This window comes from Lynx canadensis, chromosome F1, assembly GCF_007474595.2.
Source record: "Lynx canadensis isolate LIC74 chromosome F1, mLynCan4.pri.v2, whole genome shotgun sequence".
Classification (NCBI taxonomy): Eukaryota; Metazoa; Chordata; class Mammalia; order Carnivora; family Felidae; genus Lynx; species Lynx canadensis.
In genome coordinates this window covers 12455183-12479796 of record NC_044319.2, presented here as the reverse complement: position 1 = coordinate 12479796, position 24614 = coordinate 12455183, and the positions used below count along the sequence as shown (strand labels likewise).

The window sequence follows — 24614 nt, the reverse complement described above, 5'->3', positions numbered from 1 at the left end:
TATCAGCGGGGGGCTGAGCTGCTCTATCGCATTCACTAATGAAAAGGTTAATGGATTCCCTTTCTCTTGTTTGAAGCTAGGACCTGAAATTTCGAGTAGGCGTACTGGGATGACTCTTCCAATTTCCATCCTCAAGGGGGCGATGATCAGGGAGCCATTCCAGAACCACACCCGCAGAAATCTGCCGCAGAAACCTTCACGCTCTGCTCCTGGGTGCGTCAGATTAGTCCTAGGGGCCAGCGCCTCATACTGAGCCTGCGCACACGGGCGCGCCGGAGCGGACGCATGCGCCTTGAGGCGGGGCTGGCGGAGGCGGCTCTGGGCGGGTCTGGGTCCCTCCAGTGTTTTGGGGCCTAGGAGCTGTGGGAGGAGCCGGCGGCCTCACCGTGGTAACCGCAGCGCCGCCACCGCCGCCCCGCCTTGCAGGCCTCGGGACTGTCATCGCCTTTGGGTGTGGGGATACTTGGGCCACCGTCCCCGGAAATAGCTCCGCCGGCTTTCTCAGATACCCCCATCCTCCCCACGCCACCGTCGCCGCCGCCATGCAAGGGGAGGACGCCAGATACCTCAAAAGGTGACCACTCCCCGAGGCTCGGTCCCACCTTCCTTGCGAGGCCCTGAAGATATTCTTAGAGGTCCTCGGGTTGGCTTTGAGGTGACAGTGGGCAAAGCTAGGATCTTAAAGGAGAGGTGGAAGCCGGGGGTAAGGCGGAGGGAGTCACGGAAAGGAAAGGGAAAAGGAGCACTGGGGAAAAGAGGAAAGGGCCCTTCGGAGGTGCGAGGCTCCCCAGCCTCTTACCTGGCTCGGCGGGACCCTGACAGCATTGCAGATGGTTTCCTTGCCACATCCGTCTCGGGAGAGGGGCGAAGGGCTGTGTAAACCGCGTCTTCCTGACCCCCCACCCCGACTTGGATTCCCCATTTTTCCCTAGTAGAATAAATCCCTTGGGAGCCTGAGAATGAAGTCTTCTGGTGCCTCTGCTCTCTGTCTCCTGTTTGGGCTTCACTGCCATCGGGTTTTGAAGCGATGAAGAAGAGAGAAGTGGCTTTTACTTTATGGGAGGCTGGGCTGAGATGGTTCCTTCCAGCCTGTTTCTGCTTTCCTCAATCATTTCATCCATTTGACTGCCATGTATACAGTATACTTTTTGTAGGAGATTCATAATTATCAAGAGGTTTGTTCAGGAGCTTGTCCTGCAGCAGGCCGTAATTTCTTTAGTTTAACAATATCTGTAGTATCAATTACTCTTTAAAGAAAATTGTATCTTTGGGGATTATTTATTTGACTCCTGTCAAAGATAAGGTCATCCCTGATGAAAAAGGATACCTGTCATTGGACCAAGAATTAGCAGTGATCCAATAGAAAACCATCTTAAGTAGGACTCTCCATTTTTTTCTCCATTAGTTAAGTCACTGTTAGTGACAGGGTAAAATACACAGGGGGAGTCACATGTATTATTATTATTTTTTTTTTTTGGACACAGTTTCCTTATTTAAATATGGGGCAAATATTACCTTATGAGAAATATGTGGACCAAATATGAAAATACTTTTAAAAGATAAAACATGCCGTGTAATGTGGTGGCGTTATTTCGAGTCATAATATGCTTTTACTGAATATATTTATCCTGGCCTGGGATGGCCTTAACCATCACAGGAAGATCTTCTAAACTTTAATCAATTCTTAAAAGGGATTCAAACAATTGTAAAATCCTACAACCGACTGCACGGTCTTTGCAGGACTGAGGTATATATTGCCTGCCTTTCTAATTGTATATGAATATATCTGAAACTGTCAAATAACAAGACTTTATCAGTAAATTTTTGTAGTAATATGTAATCATAACTAGTATATAGTCAGTATTTATTTCCTCACTGAATTTTGCCTACATTGATCTTGTAAAATACCTTGATTGAAAATTTCGTGACAGAAGAAAATAGTAAATTCTTTCTCTTTCAACTTCAGATTCAAGATTGTTCTAGGTGAAGAGCTACTATTATACCAGCAGTTTGTTTTCATGTAATACACTGTGCCAAAATATAGTTTTTGTTAGATTCTTGTACCTGTATGGACCCTTAGGCATAATTCCCAATCTATTCTTTTAAAAGCCGTGTTATCTACAGTTCAAAAAATAAAACCAAACAAGTCACTATAATGCTTGAAGTAAAATAAGATTAGAACTTGCAAAGGTTGAAATATACACTTTTCAGTTCCGCCTAATTTTGACAATATACGTAAATTAAAAGGTGGCGTTGCCTGCATTCAGATTAGAAATATGCAGCTGACGTACAATCATAGAGGCCTGATGGTTTATGATGAGTGGCAGAACCTTCCATTTTAATTATTGGTTCTTTGATAATGATTACATTTATGTATTCCTTTTGTAATATTTTTACCTTCACATTTTGTTTCTAACAGTACAGCAACATAGTTTCATTCTCGTTGATTCAGTCTAATTTTAATTAGTCGATTTCCATGGTTTCATGAGGAATTTCTAGTCTTTCTTTAAATGTGTAGTAGATTATAGAATCAAATACAGTTTGATGTTTTTGTTTTGATTCAGTAAAACTTAATGAAGACTTACAAAATACCTGGTATATGCCTAGCATAGTTCTGGTCAGTGGAGAAATGATTAAATAGACAAATTTTATGTCCTCAATCAGATATACACAAAAATAGACAATTATTTGTGATTTTTTTTGCTTCCTCTTAAAACCCTCTGATGGCTTTCCATTGCTTTTTACTTTTTTGAAAGTTTATTTAAATAATCTCTATTCTCAACGTGGGCCTCGAACTCATGACACTGAGGTCAAGAGTCATGTGCTCTTCCCACTGAGCAAGCCAAGCACCCCTCCATTGCTTTTAGAGTTAGAGCACCTAGCTTTTCAGCTCTCTCTCTGCCTCCCTCCCACCCCCAGTAATTTCATACTTGAGCCTTACAGAAATAACTTCTTTTAGATTCCTGTGTTTTGGTGTAAGGTTCCAAATGCCCTTCCTGTTGTCTGGAACTTGCCCCATTCTTCACCCAGCTTGCTCTTCATTTTTCCTGTTTTTGCTTAAACGTCACTTTTTCCAGAAAGCCTTTCCTGAGCTGCCCTTTTTTCATCCCGCAGTCCACAATCCAGGTCAAATATACCTGCTAGGTTCTCATGATACATAATACCTTGTCTTTACTTACTCTTATTACCATATTATTATTGTTTGTCTTTCCTGCTGGTCTGTAAGCTTCAGAAGGCTAAGGAACTATATATCTTACTTCTCATTGTATCCTCAGCACACAGCACAATTCCTGGATCGGAAGTACTCACTAAATAGTTATTAAATGAAGTAAAAATGAGGTTACAAAGAAAAATGGGCCAAATCATACTGGACTTATAAGCCATAGTAAACAGTTGAGACTTGTAAAAGCAGTGGAGAACCATTGAAGGATTTTAAGAGTAAGTGACATTTATTCATTCCTTCAATAGTTATTTGAAATTCTACCATGTAAAAGTCACTTAGTCAAGTGATAAAAAGTATTGGATGAATGACATATACTTTCTCTGCCTTTATGTGCCTATAACGTAGTGAGGAATACAGACTTTAATTAATATATAATCAGAAGTAACTATTGTATTTATGGTGAGTGCTATAAGTACATAAGCAAAATCAGTGGATGGCCTTCATGTAAAGCTCTTTTTTTTTTTTTAATTTTTTTAATGTTTATTTCTGAGAGGGAGAGAGACAGAGCATGAGCAGGGAGGGGGCAGAGAGAGAGAAACACAATCTGGAGCAGGCTCCAGGCTCTGAGCCGGCAGCATGGAGCCCGACATGGGGCTTGAACTCACGAACTGTGAGATCATGACCTGAGCCGAAGTCAGACGCCCAACCGACTGAGCCACCCAGGTGTCCCGAAAGCCCTTTTTTTATACAGTATGTTTTCAACATTTATCCACATTTTAGCATTCAGCAGCAATTCATTCCATTTAATAGCTGAATGGTAGTTCATTGTGTGGATATAGCACATGTAGATTATCCATTCATCTATTGATAGACATTTAGATTGTTTCCATCTATTGGCTACTGTGAGTAAAACTACTTTGAACATTCCTGTACTAGTTTTACTTTGAATACCTTTTTTCACTCTCTGGTATGTACCCAGTTGTTTCTGGGTCACGTACTAATTGTGTGTTTAACTTATTGAAGAACCACCAAACTTTTTCAGAGTGGCTGCACCATTTACATTCCCATCAGCAGTGTATGAGAGTTCCAATTTTCGACATCACCAACAGTTGTTATTTATTTATTTATTTATTTATTTATTTATTTATTTATTTATTTACATTCTGGCCATTCAGTGGATGTGAAGTACTATCTGTGGTTTTATTTGCATTTCCTTAGTTACTAGTGACATCAAGTATCTTTTCATATGCTTCTTGGCCTTTATCTTCTTTGGGGAAATGAGTTCTTTATACATTCTAGGTACTAGACTCTTACCAGATAAATGATTTACAAATATTTTGCCCCACTCTGTGATTGTTTTTGCATTATCATCATAGTGTCCTTCCTTATGCAAAAGTTTTTAATTTTGATGGAGTCCAGTTTAATTTTTTCTTTACTTGCTTTTGCTACCATTATTTTGGAAACCATCGCCTAATAGTTTATTTTTTCTTTCTTTCCCTCGCCTCAGGAGACATCTAGAAAGATGTTGCTAAGGCTGATGTCAGAGAAATTACTGGATATCTACACATAAAAGAATGAAATTGGACCCTTTATACCACGTAATTAACTCTAGGATTTTTATGGTTTCATATCTCACATTTAAGTCCTTAGTCCATTTTGAATTTACATTTGTGTATGGTGTCAGAGAGTGGTCCAGTTTCATTCTTTTGCATGTAGCAAAATAAAAAGCATAGCAAAGCAAACAATCAACAAAGGTTAAAGACAACCTACTGAATGGCAGAACATAATTACAAACAACATATCCGATAAAGGGTTAGTATCCAAAATATATAAAGACATGAACAGACATTTCTCCAAAGAAGATATACAAATGGGCAACAGACACATGAAAAGATGCTCATCACTCATCATCAGGGAAATGCAAATCAAAACCACAATAAGATATCATCTCACACCTTTTAGAATGGCTGAAATCAAAATCACAGGAAACAACAGGTGTTGGTGAGGATGTGGAAAAAAAGCAACCCTTGTGCACTTTTGTTGGGAATGCAAACTGGTTTAGCCACTGTGGAAGACAGTATGAGGTCCCTCAAAAAGTTAGGAATAGAACTACCCTAAGATCCAGTAATTGCACTATTAGGTGTTTATCCAAAAAATACAAAAACACTAATTCAAAGAGATAGATGCACCCTATGTTTATCACGACATTATTTATAATAGCCAAATTATAGAAGCAGCCAGTGTCCACTGACAGATGAATGAATAAAGGAGAGGCGGTATATGTATTTAGATATATTGCATATGTGTGTGTATATATATAGGATATTATTATATAGGTATATCTATAATAAAATATTCCACCATAAAGAATAAAATCTTGCCATTTGCAACATCACTAATGGATCTACAGAATATAATGCTAAGTGAAATAAGTCAGTCAGAGAAAGACAAGTACAATATGATTTCTCTCATATGTGGAATTTAAGAAACAAAACAAATGACAAAGGAAAAGAAACAAATTGAGAAAAACACTTAAATATAGAGAACAAACTGATGGTTACCAGAGGGGAGGTAGGTGAAATAGGTAATGTGAATTAAAGAGTATACTTATAGAAGAGTGCTGAGTAATGTATAGAATTATTGAATCACTATATCATACACCTGAAACTAATATAACACTGTATGTTAGCTATACTGGAATTAAAATTTAAAAATTATTTTTTTTTTTAATTTTTTTCCAACGTTTATTTATTTTTGGGACAGAGAGACAGAGCATGAACGGGGGAGGGGCAGAGAGAGAGGGAGACACAGAATCTGAAACAGGCTCCAGGCTCTGAGCCATCAGCCCAGAGCCTGACGCGGGGCTCGAACTCACGAACCACGAGATCGTGACCTGGCTGAAGTCGGACGCTTAACCGACTGCGCCACCCAGGCACCCCTAAAAATTAATTTTAAAAAAAACATTGCCAAATCCAAAGTCATGAATATTTGCCTCTATGTTTTCTAAGGGTTTTGTAGTTTCAGCTCTCAAATTTGTTTTCAATCCATCTTGAGTTAATAGTGTGATATAAAGTAAGGGTCCAGTTTCATTCTTTTACGTGTGGATATCCAGTTGTCCTGGCACCATTTGTTAAAGAGATCATTCTTTCCCCAGTGAAAGGTCTTGCCGCCTTTGTTGAAAATCCATTTATGGTAGATGTAGGGGTTTATTTCTGGACTCCATTCTCCTCCATTGATGTGTATGTTTTTATGCTACTACTTCACTGTTTTGATTATTGTAGCTTTGTAGTGTATTTTGAAATTGGAAAGTATGTCTTACACCTTTGTTCTTTTTTGGGATTGTTTTGGCTACTCAGGGTCCCTTGTGTTTCCATATGAATTTTAGGATCCCTAAAAGAGGCTTTTGGGATTTTGATAGGGATTGTATTAAATCTGTAGATCACTTTGGGAAGTATTGCCATCTTAACGCTATTAAGTTATCAATCTGTGAACAAGGGATATCTGTCCATTTAATTCTTATTAATTTCTTTCAGCAATGTTTTGTAGTTTCACTAAGTGCTACACCTCTCTGCTTAAATTTGTTAGTATTTTATTCCTTTTGATTGTAAGTGGAATTGTTTTTTTAACTTCCTTTTGGCATTTTCATTACTAGTATATAGAAATGTAACTGATTTTTTTGTGTGTAGTGTGATCTGCAAATTTGCCGAATTTACTGTGATTGGCAGTTCTCAACATATGAGCTCATGTCATCTACAGATATAGTATTACTTCTTTTCCAGTATGGATGCTTTTATTTCTTTTCTATATGTCAATGCTCTGGCTTGAACTTCCAGTAGTGTGTTGAATAGAAATGGATGACAGCAGGGCCCCTGGGTGGTTCAATCAGTTGAGTGTCGGACTCTTGATTTTGGCTCAGGTCATGATCTCCCGGTTCGTGAGATCAAGCCCCATGTACAGAGCCTGCTTGGGATTCTCTGTCCCTCTCTCTGTGCCCCTTCACTGCTTATGCTCTCTTTCACTCTCAAAATAAATAAATAAACTTAAAAAAAAAAGTGGATGAAAGTAGGCATACTTATTTCTATTCTTAAAGGGAAGCTTTTATTCTTTTACTATTGAGTATATTATTAGCTGTAGGTTTTTCATATATGCCCTTTTCTTATATTCCTAATTTATTGAATGCTTTTATTTGAAAGGGTGTTAGGTTTTGTCAAATGCTTTTTCTGCATCAATTGGAATAATCATGTACATTTTTCCTTCATCTTATTAATGTGGTGTATTATATTGTTTTTCATATGTATAACTTCTTTGCATTCCTAGAATAGAACCTACTTGGTCTTGGCTTGTAATCTTTTAATATGCTGCTGCATAGTGTTTGTTAGTATTTTGAGGACTTTTGCATCTATATTCATGAAGGATATTGATTTCCATCTCTTTATATAAGATATTTATAAGAGATATTCTATTTTTTGTGATGTGTTTGTCTCACTTTGGTAACAGAGTAATGCTGACCTCGGCATTTAAGAAGGATTGGTGTTAATTTTTCTTTGGATCTGTGGTAGAAATCACCAGTGAAGTCATCTGATCCTGGACTTCTCTTTGTTTGGAAGTTTTTGATGACTGATTGAATTTCTTTATTTACTATATAGGTCTTTTCAGAATTTCTCTTTCTTTTGACTTTATGTTGTTTGTTTATTTCTAGGAATTTGTCCATTTCATCTAGATTATCTAATTTGTTGGCTTACAATAGTTTATAGTATTCTTTTTATTTCTGTAAGGTCAATAGTATCCCATTTTAATTTCCAATTGTAGTAATTTCACTCTTCTCTCTTTTTTTCTTAACTAAAGGTTTGCCAATTTTGTGAATTTTTCAAAGAAGCAACTTTTGATTTTTTTTATTTTGCATATGTATTGTGTATTTGTTTAATCTCTCTGTCTTTATGATTTCCTACCTTCTACAAGCATGTGGTTTAGTTTATTCTTTTTCTGGTTCCTTAAGGTGTAAAATCAAGTTATTGATTTGAAATCTTTTATTGAGCTGTAATAGACATAACATTATATTAATTTCAAGTGCATATCACAATACACTTGTGAAATGATCACAATAAGTCTAGTTAACACCCATTACCACATAGTAATAATGATTTTTTTTCCTTGTGATGAGAACTTTTAAGATTTAGTCTATTAGCAATTTTCAAGTGTACAATACCTTGTTATTAACTATTGTCACCATGCTGTACGTTATATCCCCGGACCTTATCTTATCTTAGAGAGAGTTCAGAAATGGGGGAGAAGGGCAGAGGAGGAGAGAAAGAGAATCTTTTTTTTTTTTAATTTTTTTTTTTAACGTTTATTTATTTTTGAGACAGAGAGAGACAGAGCATGAACGGGGGAGGGGCAGAGAGAGAGGGAGACACAGAACGGGAAGCAGGCTCCAGGCTCCGAGCCCTCAGCCCAGAGCCCGACGCGGGGCTCGAACTCAGACCGCGAGATCGTGACCTGAGCTGAAGTCAGACGCTTAACCGACTGAGCCACCCAGGCGCCCCTGAGAAAGATAATCTTAAGCAGGCTCCATGCTTAGCATGATGTGATGAGATCATGACCTGAGCTGAAATCAGTAGTTGGATGCTTAACTGACTGAGTCACCCAGGTGCCCAGGACTTATTTATTTTATCACTGGAAATTTGTGCCTTTGACCACCTTCACCTGTTTTCCCAGCTGCCACCCCCTGCCTTTGGCAACTACCAATATGTTCTGTGTATCTGTGAGTTTGGGTTTGTTTTGTTCTTAGATTCCACATACAAATGAGATCATAAAGAATTTGTCTCTCTCTGACTTATTTCGTATAGCATAATGCTCTCAAGGTCTATCCATGTTGTCACAAATGGCAAGATTTTACACATATACACGTACATACACCACATTTTCTTTATGATGGACACTTGGGTTGCTTCTTTGTATTGGCTATTATAAATAATACTGCAGTGAACATGGGGGTGTGTACTATATATCTCTTAGAATTAGTTCCTTTGGATAAACACTCAGAAATGGGTTTGCTGGATCATATGGTAGGTCTGTGTTCAGTTTTTTGAAAAACCTCTATATGATTTTCCATAGTGGCTGCATTAATTTACATTCCCATCAACAGTGTAGTAGGGTTTCCTTTTCTCCACATTCTTGCCAACACTGTCTATTTCTTGTCTTTTTGATAATAGCCATTTTAACAGGTATGAGGTGATACCTTATTGTGGTTTTGATTTGCATTTCATTTATGAGTAGAGATATTGAGCATCTTTTCATGTACCTGTTGGCCATCTGTATGTCTTCTTAGAAAAAAATGCCTATTCACATCCTCCGCTGATTTTTTAACCAGATTGGTATTTTTTCCTTTTTCTTTCTTTTTTTCTTTTTCTTTTTTTTCTATTGAGCTCTGTGATGTCTTTGTATATTTTAGGTATTAAGCCATTCTCAGACATATTATTGCAAATATATTCTCCCATTTAATAAGTTGTATTTTTATTTTTTTTTCTTTTGCTGGGAAGAAGATATTTAGTTCGACTTAGGCCCACTTATTTATTTTTGTTTTTACTGCCTTTGCTTTTGGTGTCAAAAAAAACTTGCCAAGATCTATGGTGAGAAGCTTACTGTCCTTATTTTCTTCTAGGAGTTTTATAGTTTTAGGTCTTATGTTCAACTCTTAATCCATTTTGAATTAATTTTTGTATATAGTGTAAGATAATGGTCCAGTTTCATTCTTTTTCATGTAGCTGTCCAGTTTTCTAAATGCCATTTATTGAAGAGACTGTCCTTCCCTATTGTGTATTCTTGGCTCCTTTGTTGTGAATTAATTGGCCATATATGTGTCAGTTTATCTCTGGGCTATGTATTCTATTGATATATGTGTCTTTTTTTATGCAAATACCATACTGTTTTGATTACTGTAACTTTGTAATATATTTTGAAACCAGAAAATGTGAGGCCTCTAGCTTTGTTCTTCTTTCTCAAGATTGCTCTGACTATTCAGGGTCTTTTGTGGCTCCATACAAATTTTAAGATTGTTTGTTCAATTTCTGTGAAAAAAGGCCATTGGGATTTTGATAGGGGTTGCCTTGAACTTGTAGATTGCTTTGGGTGATATGGACATTTTATTGGTATTAATTCTTTCAGTCTATAAACTTGGACTATCTTTTCATTTATTTGTGTTCACTTTCTTTCATCAATATCTTATAGTTTTCAGGGTATAGGTCTTGGTTAAAGACCTTCTTGGTTAAATTTATTTCTAGATATTTTATTCTTTTTGATGTAATTGTAAATGGGAATATTTTCTTAATTTCTCTTAAGATAGTTCATTATTAGTGTATGGAAATGCAACTGATTTTTAATGTTGGTTTTTTTTAACCTGCAACTTTCTTCAGTTTATTAGCTCCAGTTTTTTTGTGTGGGGGGTCTTTAGAGTTTTCTCTATAATAATATCATGTCATCCACAAATAGTGGCAGTTTTACTTCTTGCTTTCTGATTTGGATGCCTGTTATTTCTTTTTCTTGACAAATTACTCTGGCTAGGGCTTCTAATACTGTGTTGAATAGAAGTGGTAAGAGTGGGCATCCTTGCCTTATTCCTGGTCTTTGAGGAAAAGCTTTTAGTTTTTCACTGTCGAGTATGATGTTAGCTGTGTATTTATTATATATGGCCTTTATTGTGTTGTGGTACATTCCCTGTATATTCATTTTGTTGGCAGTTTTTATCATAAATGGATATTGAACATTGTCAAATGTTTTATGCATCTGTTGAGATAATCGTATGACTTTTATACTTCATTTTGTTAATGTAGTGTATTGATTGATTTCCATTTATTGAACCATCCTTGCATCCCTCAAATAAATCCCACTTGATCATGATGTGTGATGCTTTTAATGTAAACTTGAGTTGGTTTGGTAGTATTTTGTGAAGATTTTTGCATCTGTGTTCCTTTTGGGTATTAGCCTGTAATTTTTTTTTTTTTTTTTTTTTTTTTTTTTTTGGTGTTCTTGTCTGGTTTTGGTGTGAAGGTAATGCTGACCTCATAAAATGAGTTTGTAAGTATTCCCTCCTGTTCTGTTTTTTGGAAGAGTTTGAGAATGATTGTCATTAATTATTTGAATATTTGGTAGCATTAACCAGTGAAGCCGTTGAGGGTAGACTTTTGTTTATTGGGACATTTTTGATTACTGATTCAGTGGCTTACTAGTAATTGGTCTGTTCATATTTTCTGTTTTTTTATGATTTGATCTTTGCAGATTGTATGGTTTTTAGGATTTTACCCATTTCTTCTATGTTGTTACATTTGTTGGTGTATAATTGCTAAGTTTCTTGTGATCCTTTGTATTTCTGTGTGATCAGTTGTAAATGTTTGTTCTTTTGTTTATGACTTTATTTGAGTCCTCTCTCTTTTTTTTTCTTGGTGACTTTATTCTTTGTACAGGTTTTCTTCTTTTTTTTAATATTTATTTATTTTGACAGAGGGAGTGCGAATGCATGCATTAGAGTGGGGGAGGGGCAGAGAGGGAGACAGAGACAGAATCCCAAGCAGATTCCACGCTGTCATTGCAGAGCCTGAGGTGGGGCTCAGTCTTATGAACTGTGAGATCAGGACCTGAGCCCAAATCCAGAGTCAGATGCTTAACCAACTGAGCCACCCAGGCACCCATAGTAAGTTTTAAATGTGTTACTAAACAGTATAATGAGGGATTAGTTTTAATATACGTATCTTATATATTCAGCCACAATGCCAAGGAGAACAAGCAAGGGGTTTATCCATAATTTCCATCAGCCCCCAGGTTATATAAGCAATTAATAACTTGTATTACCCTTATGTAAAGTGCTATTCAGTGTAGTTTCAACCCTACCAAATTGCTACCCTTAATTAAGCCTCTCCTATAAAGAACTTCTAGAGCTGCCACTCTATTATTTATACATGAATTAAAAAAAATACCTGAATGTATATGTGCTAAAATTGTAACAATTGGTTTCTTCCAGGTTTTTGAGTTTATTTTTTTCTTTGCAATTTCTGTGTTCTACTTTTCCTATAAAAACATAACTTGCTTTAGTGATAAAGAAGCTATTAAAAAATTTAATGAACATACTTTTTAAAAACACACATGCGGGGCGCCTGGGTGGCGCAGTCGGTTGAGCGTCCGACTTCAGCCAGGTCACGATCTCGCGGTACGGGAGTTCGAGCCCCACGTCGGGCTCTGGGCTGATGGCTCAGAGCCTGGAGCCTGTTTCCGATTCTGTGTCTCCCTCTCTCTCTGCCCCTCCCCCGTTCATGCTCTGTCTCTCTCTGTCCCAAAAATAAATAAACGTTGGAAAAAAAAATTAAAAAAAAAAAAACACACATGCACACAAAAAAGCAAACAAAAACAAAAACAAGAACGGAGTGGTGAGATTCTTTGATCAATTTGATGTCTTTGAGAAATGCATGATATCAGACTAGAAGACAATTACGCTTTTCTTTACCTATAGAAGACCGGCTGTGCAAGTGGTGGTAGGAGACTACTCTTAGGATTGCACTTGTGTTTTATCCTTATAATTGTCTTCATTGAATTGGATACAGTGGTTACCCCCTTCTGTATAGGAAATTCACAACTGGGATTGCTCTCCATCTTAAGAGGAAGCACGGAACTAGTTTGTTCTATAATTAAGATGCTTTCTGTAGTGATTGCTATAGTACATCTTTTTTTTCTTTTTTCTTTCTTTCATTTTTTTTTTTAACTCTTCTTAGTTCTTTTGATTCCTGTGATTCCTTTAGTTTTTGATTGCTAGCCTCAGCTTGTACCCATTTATCCTGCCTTTTGGAGTCTATGCCATCCTGTTTAATATATGTGTGTGTATCTAATTTCCTAATTATTTTTACCGGCCTGCCTGGTTTCTAGCTGCTTTAATTCCTCACAAGCTTTGTTCTGTACATCTTACTGTCAGTGTAGTTGCTGACCTACCTAGACTCCAGCATTGTATTTGATTTCCTACCCTATCTCTATACTTGACTTTTAGTCATGGTCCCAGTACAGATTCCATATTTCATAAATAATTCTGATGAAAAGATCATTTTAAAGCTTACATTGAGAATATGCATAATAGGGCATTAATTTCTAACTAAAGAAAGAGCATTGAGTGTCTAATCATTGGAATTTTAATTTAAGATAGTGTCATATTTCTGTTCCTTCTTGTCAGGCTAAAATATCCTACTAACCAACTTTGACTATAGTGAGAAATTTTTCTTGTTCTCGTTGCTTAATCTCTTCTAATATCACTTGTTTTATCACCTTCTAATGTGGCCAAGTGACAAGTAGTGATTAATTTGTCATTGGTTTACTATAACTAAAGATTCATTGTATAACTTTAGAAGCTTGGGGGATGAGGTATATAGAAACATTCTGTGGAAACTACTAATGACATTATAATTTGAAGATGCAGGACTGTAAAACATAACCTCTTAATGTTTTTTTGTTATGTAATTTGAGTGTGTTTTGAAGATTAGGTACTAATGCTGCAGTGTATATATTTATGTAAAGTGATAGATAATAAATATTGTGGTTTAGATAATTTCGTGTCATTCTGTGAGCCAGTTAATGGGCTAATTGTTAGGCAGTTGTTGTTTTTTTTTTTAATACAAATTTGGGAGCAGTTATCTTTATTTTTGAATTACTGATTTTTGTTTGAGGTTCTTCTCTCCAAAACATCTTGTTTTATTCACTTGCAAATTTTATATAAGCATGATTCTTTGTGTAAATGTATTTTTTCCCAGGTGTAGCTATTTATTAAGGTACTTTCTGCAAGATCAAGAAATATGTATAGTACAGAGTTTACAGAGTTGGAGAAAAAGAGTTATTTTTTTGGTCTAAGTCAAAAGTAAATCTAATTTAAATGCGTATGTTAATCCAACCCACATGCCTTTAAAAACTAGATAAAAAGCATAGACATTTTGTGAGTTTTTAATCTACCTATGTCTGTTTTTATTTTGTATTATAGGAAAGTTAAAGGAGGAAATATTGATGTACATCCATCAGAAAAAGCACTCATTGTTCAGTATGAAGTGGAAGCTACTATCCTTGGAGAGATGGGTGATCCCATGTTGGGAGAACGAAAGGAATGCCAGAAGATGTAAGTTTTCTTCATTGGTGCATAGTTTGAAAGTGGTGAATTTTATATAAACTGTGTAGAAATCTGACATTATTTAAATCAGCATAGATTACAAATGGTCCTGCCTTCTTCTAGGCATACTTCATCTTAGTGAAGCAGAGACCATATTAAACTATAAATACAGAGTATATTTATTCCAGAGAAGATCATGTTTACCTAAGCATAGTGGAAAGTTGCTGAAAAATATCGTTTCTAATTTATCCCATTTAGTGAATGCATATAATAGAGTATAAACTACTACAACTTGTGAAATCAGAAATAAAAGAGGTTTATATGAGACTTTTTAGCTTAATTTAAGAAATTTCTATTTTAGGGGATCCTCTCTGTATTATTCTTTTTTCCCTGGAGTTGTAGAAGATAGTATGCGTTCCAGAATTCCCAAGTGGTGCATGTACTTTGAATTCATCCCTTCAAAGTCTAGCCCTGTGAAAGATGTTGGTAATGTAATGACTCAATTTTCTGACTCAGTGAATTGGGATTACATCTCTTGACATCCTACACTTTCCTTCCTACTTTTATAATACTATCAGGAGCCCCTTGGGAACTGGCCTTTTTCATTATTCTATAGTTGTGCTGGTGATTGTCTTGCCCTCCTTTCATAGTATTGTGGAAGTAGAGAAGGTCGGAGATGGCCTAGTATTCTCTCCCAATCTTCTCCTTCCGTAAAAAAAAAAAAAAAGTTGATTTGGGGGCTAAGTAAGAAGATTTTAACTAGTTTAAAAGAGTGTTAGTATGTTTTGGTGATATAGCACCCTGAAAAGTACTGTATTTAATTTTTTTTTAATTTTTTTTTTTTTTTTTTTTTGAGAGAGTGTGAGCGGGGAGGGGCAGAGGGAGACTCACAATCCGAAGTAGGCTCCAGGCTCTGAGCTGTTAGCACAGAGCCCGACATGGGGCTTGCACTCACGAACTGCCAGACCCTCACCTGAGCCAAAGTTGGACACTCAACTGACTGAGCCACACAGGCGCTCCCAAAGCACTGTATTTTAAATATATAGCAGTGGTTCTCAACTGGTTGTGATGTTTTTCCCCCAGAGAACATTTGGTAATGCCTGGAAACAGTTTTGGGGGTTGTAACTGGAGGGATCCTATTGACAATCTAGTGGATAGAGGCCAGGGTGCTGCTAAACATCCTAAAATGCACAAGGTCAAAGAATGGTTTGGCTTCAAATTTTAATAGCGCTGTAATTGAGAAACTTTGGTGTATAGCATCCTGAAAAGAAAAGCTGCCTAGTATCTTAGTAAGATCCCTAATCTGTCTTCTTTTTTTGTGTTAGGAAACTAAATTACACATACAATTCATTGAAATAACTAAGTCCTTGGGGCACCTGGGTGTCTCAGTCAGCTGAGTGTCTGACTTTGGCTTAGGTCATGATCTCGCGGTTCGTGGGTTTGAACCCCGCATGGGGCTCTGTGCTGGCAGCTCGGAGCCTGAGCCTGCTTCGGATTCTGTGTCTCCTTCTCTCTCTGCCCACCCCTCCACACCCTCTCCCTGCCTCAAATAAATAAACATTAAAAAAAAATTAAAAGAACTAAGTCTTTGGATAATTCACTAAATTGAAGAAAAATACATATATGCACACATACGTACTTATGTGTCCTCTTACACGTTCTCTCTTCCATTAATGTGTTGTGATTACTGCCTGAGTTTTATACATTTTGGGAGCATGGGAAAATCTCTTTAGATCTTTTTTTTTATGTTTATTGATTAAAAAAAAATTTTTTAATGCTTATTATTTTTTTTTTAATGTTTATTTATTTTTGAGACAGAGGGAGACAGAGCATGAACGGGGGAGGGGCAGAGAGGGAGACACAGAATCCGAAACAGGCTCCAAGCTGTCAGCCCAGAGCCCGACGCGGGGCTCGAACTCACGGGCTGCGAGATCATGACCTGAGCCGAAGTTGGACACTCAACCGACTGAGCCACCCAGGCGCCCCGATGCTTACTTATTTTTGAGAGAGAGACAGAGCATCAACAGGGGAGAGGTGGAGAGACAGGGACACACAGAATCCGAAGCAAGCTCCAGGCTCCTAGCTGTCAGCACAGAGCCCATTGTGGGGCTTGAACACATGAACTGTGTTGAGATCATGACCTGAGCTGAAGTCAGACGCTTAACTGACTGAGCCACCCAGGCACCCCTTGAGATCTTATTAATTTGACTTCCAAAGAAAAGCTAGCAGATCAGTCTTTGCTTTTAGAACCTCAGATATCCACATTTCAGGCAAAAGATTTAGTTCTTAGTTCTTTAACACGTATTTGTTTGTTTGAAGTTTACTTTTGAGAAAGAGAGAGAAAGTGAGTGAGGCAGGGCACAGAGAGAGGGAGAGAGAGAGAATCCCAACCAGGTGCTGCACTGCCAGTGCACACCAACCGTGAGATCACGACCTAAGAGAAAATCGAGTCGGATGCTTAACCAACTGAGCCACACATGCACCCCCTAGAAAGATTATTTTAAAACAAGATTTCTGAATATGCTGTCCTCCCTAGAAGAGTCAGATACAGATTTTATGTTCTTTTTGTTATTTGTTCAGTTCAAGGAACTCGTTTCTTTGCATTTTTCTAAGCCTAATCGTATCTAATACTTTATTATATTTTACTAAAAGAGTCTATGTCAGGTACCTTTCAGTGCTTTGTGAACTATTTATAAGAAGTATTGTTTAAGTTATCACTTACTTTTATAATACCTGAGTTGGAAAATTTCTGATGTGCTCACAGCATTCGTCTTAAGAGTCTCAATGCCAACACGGATATAACTTCCCTGGCCCGGAAGGTGGTTGAAGAATGTAAACTTATCCATCCCTCAAAACTAAATGAGGTAGAACAGCTATTGTACTATCTACAGAATCGCCGTGATTCATTGCCAGGAAAAGGTAAGTAGAATTCCTCACTTTTTAATGTATAACCAGAGCTGTTTCTATAGTTCGTGCTTTTGATATTTGGTGGTGTTTTTTGTTGTTACTGTTTTATTTTGTTTTGCCAGTGCTGTGCATAAGTAAATGAATGAAAGAATAAACCTATTAGACTTTCTCCGTGCCAGGCTCTGTATTAGATGCTTCCACAAAAAATGATCTGTTTCTATTTCATACTGTGGCATGTGTGTATGTTTGTATGTGTACATTTGTGCTGAAATAAGGAACGAACTCAAATGTCTGTCATATTCTAGAATAATAAAAGGAGAGAATTTGGGGCAAAAAAAACCTATTTTCTCTAACCCAACCAGATTTATATTTTCTAAATTTTTTATTGACAATTTATAATTTGAATAGATTACTAAGTATTTAAATGTTAAAATATGTCATATGCTTTAGACTATACTAAAGATACAAGTTATATGAATCTTTCTTAAGAAAATATTACTTTTTTATTCCTTATTGTCTGCATTGTTGCCATTCTTCTACCTTCAATTTCTTCATAAGGAACCAAGTCATGAAAATATTAGAGCTAAGGAATTGATTATTTTTAGAAAATATCATCAAATAATCTAAACCAAATATGAAATGAAATAAAAACACATTTTGATGGAAAGTCATCTCAGATTATTGAATGGTTAGTTATTCCACTTCATGGTATTGATTAGGTTTACATATCTTTCTTTCATCATTGGTGAGTTCTAAAATATGGTACCTTTGAAAAACTTTATAAATGCTTATGTTTCAATTATACTAAGTAGAAAAAAATGAGAGAAAATTTGTTTTGACTTTTTTTGAATTACTCAGTCTTTTCTCTCCAACCACAGCAAATAAAATGCCTTTTTTCTAATATCACTCTTATTAGTTAATCCTGAATATATTATCTAACATATACTATATGATCAATATATATTTCTGAATGAATTAAGTGATTGTGAATGTATTTATTTAAAAGCAAAAATAAGCAGTTTGAACTTGTATCCAGCTACATAACTGGCACTCAATGTATAATTATTAATTATTAATAATTAGTGCTATAAGGAAAATTTTATCAAGAAACACTTTTATTAAATGTTTCATGATAGACTATTCCTATTAAGATCCCTGTAAATGATGAGAGAGAACTTCTTCAATAAGTTAAATAAGTTCAAAGTGAGCAAAGTAAATCCCATACTCTTGTAAGGTGTGTATGTACTTATTTTGAGTACAATATAGTGAAAATTGATCTTTCCTAATGCCTAATTAATATAATTCCAAATGCATTTATATTAATATCTTAATAAAGCCTTGCGAGTTTTCAAGGTAGATCAGTCATCTCACCTTCTTCCCCAGAAATTAGATGAATATGAGGAAATTTTCATGTCAACATACATGGATAAATCCATTTGAATCAGTCTGTTTATATAGATACTAATGTTTTGGAGTAATGATTCACCTTAAATGTGAATCAGGAGGGGACTCTTTTGCTTCTGGTTGGCAAGTCTGGCTATTTACCTCCCAAAAAGTTAACCTAGGAGGAATTAAAATTGCTGCATAACATAACTTTGGGATTATTTCTAGATTTTATTCATATATACTCTCCTTGATGTCTCATTATAACAGATTATAGATGAACATTTAAAAATTTTTTTATTTATTGGAAAAAGACTATTTCATAAACTAGTCAGTTGTAAGATCCCCAGGTTAGCTATAAACTCAGCTACTGAATATAAAAATTACCCAGAAACTCTAAACACCTAGTTCTTCTCATTTAAAAATAAAAAATCTTTTTACAGAAAAAAAAGAAAAATCGAGCAAGCCTAAAGATCCACCTCCTTTTGAAGGAATGGAGGTAAGACCTAATTCTGATCTAATAGAGAACTGATTGATTGTAAGGTTGTTGCCTTTTCCCATCAATGATTCATGTACTAACATTAAGTAGATGTAGAAAGTTTATTGAACTTAGAAGCACCTAGAAAAGGTAGATAATGAGTGTTTTATATAGTCAAAAGTTAGTGGCATATTTTTCAGATATAGTTTATTTTGTTAAGTTTTGAAATGTTTTAAATATTCTTATATTTAAACATATCCAGTGTGTTTTGAAATACTGTTTAACCTATTATAGTAGACACAAATTATTTTGCATTACATTTAGGATGCTTTATATTAATAGACCCAAGTTTAGCGTTTACGTACATCCTATTTTATGTGGTTTGTAACTACTTTTGTATTGGAGTCCTAACACCCAAAGGTCTAATTTCCTCCTGGCTACTATGAGTCCTTTGAAAACTTGTCTGTCATTAAAAGGGCAATATGTTGACCACACAGTATCATTCCTTGGCAGTAGCTTTGAGGGACATCATTGTTCCTTAGGAGGACTTCCTCTTCCTTTCTTTCAGATTGATGAAGTGGCTAACATCAATGACATGGATGAATACATTGAGTTACTATATGAAGATATTCCTGATAAAGTTCGGGGTTCTGCTTTGATCTTGCAACTTGCTCGAAATCCTGATAACTTGGAAGAACTACTATTAAATGGTGATTTATATCTATAAATATTAAAAATAGAAAAATTGTTGTATAATATGTTTCTGAAACTTATTATAATAGAGGACAAAGCTAAAATTTTACCGAACTTAGGAATGCATTTATTTCCTAGACCTTTATTACCATCTTTCTTCTGAAAATTATTTAATTTTTGAGAGCATAACATTAAATATTATCTAAAAAATTCATTTAATTTAAACAACAAATATAAAGCACTAATGGTACTGTGTCTTCTATTCTGGAAGATTTTTATTCTTTCAGTTAGGATACAATATCAACTTTGTCATTTGCACACATACATATATACTGTTACTAAATTAGGGTTCCAATATTAGTTTTCTTTCAGTAGCACAGCAAAAAATATATTAATCTCTGTACCTTCATTTAGATTAAATTTTGATCCTCTCCTTTCATTAGATGTGCTAGGTAATTAAAAAAAAAGAGATAATGCTCTTAAAACCTTTTTTCTCAGTAATACCCCAATAGAATTATTTTATTTTATTTTATTTTGTTTTGTTTTGTTTTGTTTTGTTTTATTTTATTTTAAAGTTTATTTGTTTTGAGAGAGTGAGTGCGAATGCAAGCAAGGGAGGGACAGACAGAGATAAAGTTTATTTATTAATTTTGAGAGAGTGAGTGCGAGGAGGGTAGGGGCAGAGAGAGAAGGAGAGAGAATCCCAAGCAGGCTCTGCACTGACAATACAGAGCTCAATGCAGGGCTCAATCTCACGAACCATGGGATCATGACCTGAGCAGAAACCAGGAGTCAGATGCTTAACCAACTGAGCCAGCCAGGCGCCCCTAGAATTATTTTAAATGTGTGGTTTTCTGACTTTACTTTTGCCAAAATTAAAATATAAAAGATGTCATTATTAACTGATTTCTATCACATGAGGAAGAGTACCTTTTTGTTTGTCGTCATACTCCTTTTATGGAGGCTGCACAGTACACACCAGTACTTGATAGCTTGGAAAATATATACAAAAGAACTGTCCAGAAAGTCCTAGAACATTACCAATATTCCAAGTAGAAAATGTGTACATTTTAAGTATTTTCAAAATTATACAACTCATATATTAGTATATTCTTTATAAAGAATTAGAATATTAGTAATTTGATCATTATCTGAGTTTGGAGTGCATTCATTCTTCTAGATCTTTTTCATACTTTTACATATATATATGTATAGGATTTTTTCCTGTATTAAAATATAGAGTATTATTTTGTAAGAATTTTTATATTAATAATATCATACTTATTTCTTGGTAATTTTTTCTCCATACAGTAATATTTTGAGATTACATGCATATAGATACATTATAATGTAATTAATTTTTAACTATGATTGTTGTTTTTATGAAGCTTTCTATAAGTTTTAGCCATTCCTCTGTTGATTAGTCATTAGATTGTTTCCAGATTTTTCAGTAGGGAATATTGCTTCAGTGAACATCTTTGTACATATCTTCTGTATACACAGTATGGGGTTCTTTAGGGTATGTGGACAGAAACAAAGGTCATACATAAATACAGATGATAATGTTTGAAAGGGTATTGCCAAACTGCCTTCCAAAATGGTTGTGCTGCTGTATCCCCAGATCAACAGAATATGAAAGCCATCAAACTTTAAAATTTTTGCCATTGTATTATGGTAATAAACAAGCTCTCTTTGTTTTAAGTTGCATTTGCCTGATTTCTAATGAATTTGCTATCACTAGACTTTTGGAATTTCCACCCTGTGAATTTTGTATTCCTGTCTTAAGTATTTGTGTGTATGTGTATGTGACTGTACGTATATTTATATATAAATGTACATATCTTTTTATATATAATTTAGTACGTAAATTTATATATATCATTTATGTTCTTTCTCTTTTATGTACTTGGAAATGGTTTCTGTCAGTCTATTGTCTCTTTTTTTTGGTATCATATCCATTTCCATCTGTTTACTTTCACTCTATTTGTGTCTTTGACTCTAAAATGTTTGTATTGTACAAAGTATATAGTTGGATCACGCCCTTTTTTAATCCATTCTGCCAATCTCTGTGTTTTGATAGGAGAGTTTAGTCTATTTACCATTAATGTAATTACTCATAAAGTGGGATTGTCATCTAACACTTTGTTTTCTGTATCTTTTATCATTTTTATTCCATTAACCCTCTATTACTGCCTTCTTTTATGTAAAATGGATATTTTTTAGTATACCATTTTAATCCTTTTGTTGTTCTTTTACTGTGTTTTCCTGAATTATTTTCTGAGTGTTTGCCCTAGGATTACAGTTACTATCTTCTATTAAAATAATTTAGTTCAAATTAATAGTAGGGTTCCAATATTTAATTTTAGCAGCATGCAAAAACTGTGTTCTGACTTACCTCTCTATTCCCTCTCCACTTCTTTGTACTATTATAGTAATGCAAATTACATCATTACACATTACCTGCCTGTCAGCACAGTAATTATTGATGTGTGAATTTTTTAATTAAATAGAAGAAAAGACTGCAATCAGAAATAATGTTAAGCTGTCATTTTATTTATATAATTACCTTTACCAGTGCTCTTTATTTCTTTGTGTGGATTTACATTCCTCTCTACTAGTTTTTCATTTAAGCTTGAAGGATTCCCTTTAGTATTTCTTATAGGGAATGTTTACTATCAGCAAATTCTCTAAATTTTTGTTTGCCTAGGAATAGGAATGACTTAATTTCTCCTTGGTGTTTGTGTGCATAGTTTTGCTAGATGTTGAATTCTTGTTTGGCAGTCTTTTTATTTTAGCACTTTTACAATGTTATCCACTGTCTTCATGTCTCCATGGTTTCTGATACGAAATTGGATGTTAATCTCATTAAGGATCCTGTGTAACTCTTGAGCTGCCTTCTTGCTACTTGTAACATTTTCTTTGCATTTGGCTTTTGCCAGTTTGACTATGATGTATTTAGGTGTTTACATCTTTTAGTGTGTCTTCTTGGAGTTTGTGAAACTCCTTGGATCTGCAGATTAATGTTTTTCATCAAACTTTGGAAGTTTGGGGCATTATTGTGTTAAACATTCAAGTATCTCCTTTTTCTCTCCTTTCCTTTTGGGAATTCCATGTTAATATGTTTGGTGATGTCCCATAGGTCTTTGAGGCTCTACTTGCTTTTCATTATTTTTTCTTTCAATTCCTTCAGACTGCTGTGAAGTCCTTCTAGTGAATTTTTCATTTCAGATATCTATTGTACTTTGTTAACTCCAGAATTTCTATTTGGTTCATACTTTGTCATTTGTATCTCCTTATTGATATCATTTGGTGAGGCATCATTCTCGTACCTTCCCATACTTGTCTTTAAATCTTTAGATATGGTTTCCTTTAACTTTTTTTTAACATTTATTTATTTTTGAGACAGAGAGAGACAGAGCATGAACGGGGGAGGGTCAGAGAGAGAGGGAGACACAGAATCTGAAACAGGCTCTAGGCTCTGAGCAGTCAGCACAGAGCCCGACGCAGGGCTCGAACTCACAGACCGCGAGATCGTGACCTGAGCCAAAGTCGGACGCTTAACCGATTGAGCCACCCAGGTGCCCCGATATGGTTTCCTTTAATTCACTGGATGTATTTACAATAGCTTATTTAGTCATATAAGTTCAACATTTGTGCTTCCTCATGGACGATTTCTATTGAATGCTGTGTTTCCTGAATATGAGACATCACGTCCTGTTTTCTTGCATGTCTTGTAGTTTTTATTGTTGTTACGATAATATTGTACTCTCTCCAGAGCTTGTTATTTTTGCTGTTTGTTTAATGAGTTTCTTAGATGAATTCTGAAAAGTCTGTGATCTTTGTGCAGCCACTGAAGCTTCTAGCTCAGGTAGTTTAGTGGTAACTAACTATTGGATAGAGATTTTTTATTTTACTTTAATTTTTTTTTAATGTTTATTTTTGAGAGAGAGAGAGAGAGAGAGAGAGAGAGAGAGAGAACACAAGTGGGGGAGGGGTGGAGAGAGAGAGGGAGACACAAAATCTGAAGCAGGTTCCAGGCCCTGAGCTATCAGCACAGAGCCCGACCTGGGGCTCAAACCCATGGACCGTGGGATCATGTGAGCCAAAGTCAGACACTCAACCAGCTGAGCCACCCAGGTGCCCAGGATAGAGATTTTTTAAAATGCCTGGCCCTAAGTGTCCCAGCCTTTGCTAAGTGACTGTGTATGTGTGTATTGGAGCATGTCTTCAGTGTTTAAGCAGGTAGTGTACAAGGCTAAGTTAGCCTTTTTTATTTTTTAAATTTATTTAAGTAATCTATACACCCAAAGTGGGGCTCAAACTCATGACCCTGAGATCAAGAGTCGCATACTCTACCAACTGAGTCGGCCAGGCATCCCCAAGGCTTTAGCCTTTAATTCCTGCTTGTACAATGCCTCAGGGTTGGCCAGAGATGAGAGATGAGGTCCTCCTTATGTCTTTTCCTGGTATCAACACATTCCTGCACATGTGCATGGCCTTCTAGATTCTCAGGAATATACTGGAGCTTTTCAAAGACCTTGTGAATCTCTCATTTCCCAGTTTTTCCTTTTTCAAGTTTTTTTGTCAACTTCTTGTTAACCCCAGCTGGCAAGGCTGCTGCATGCAGTTGCAATGTTGCCACCAGTGGTTTTCAACAAATGCCCTGGGTATAAGGCTGTACAAAGCAATTTCTGAGTCAAGTCAGATAAATGCAAACCCTGGAAATGCAGCAAATATCCAGATATGTCAGATAGTGACAGTTCACTGGAGTGGGGGTTTTCAGGAGTGCCAAATTGTTCTGCCCCCTCCAGTTGCTGCTCTGCTTTTGTTTTTCACAGATACTATATTTGTGATGCTGTTGA

General features: G+C 35.8%; 1 protein-coding gene across 3 annotated transcripts in view; it reads left to right on the top strand.

Moving 5' to 3' along the window:
- Positions 1 to 345: 345 nt before the first annotated feature.
- The window catches only part of KIFAP3 (kinesin associated protein 3), a 161092-nt gene continuing 136823 nt past the window's right edge, over positions 346 to 24614 (top strand). Inside the window, exons 1-5 of one of the 3 annotated variants that reach the window (XM_030302531.2) lie at positions 346 to 574; positions 14169 to 14300; positions 17056 to 17210; positions 19025 to 19080; positions 19628 to 19769. In XM_030302531.2, the coding sequence (XP_030158391.1) occupies positions 543 to 574; positions 14169 to 14300; positions 17056 to 17210; positions 19025 to 19080; positions 19628 to 19769 (517 nt within the window). In that variant the 5' untranslated portion in view covers positions 346 to 542. Of the gene's footprint in view, positions 575 to 14168; positions 14301 to 17055; positions 17215 to 19024; positions 19081 to 19627; positions 19770 to 24614 lie in introns of those variants that run through there. The other 2 variants (XM_030302532.1, XM_030302533.1) reach the window with 2 other exon arrangements.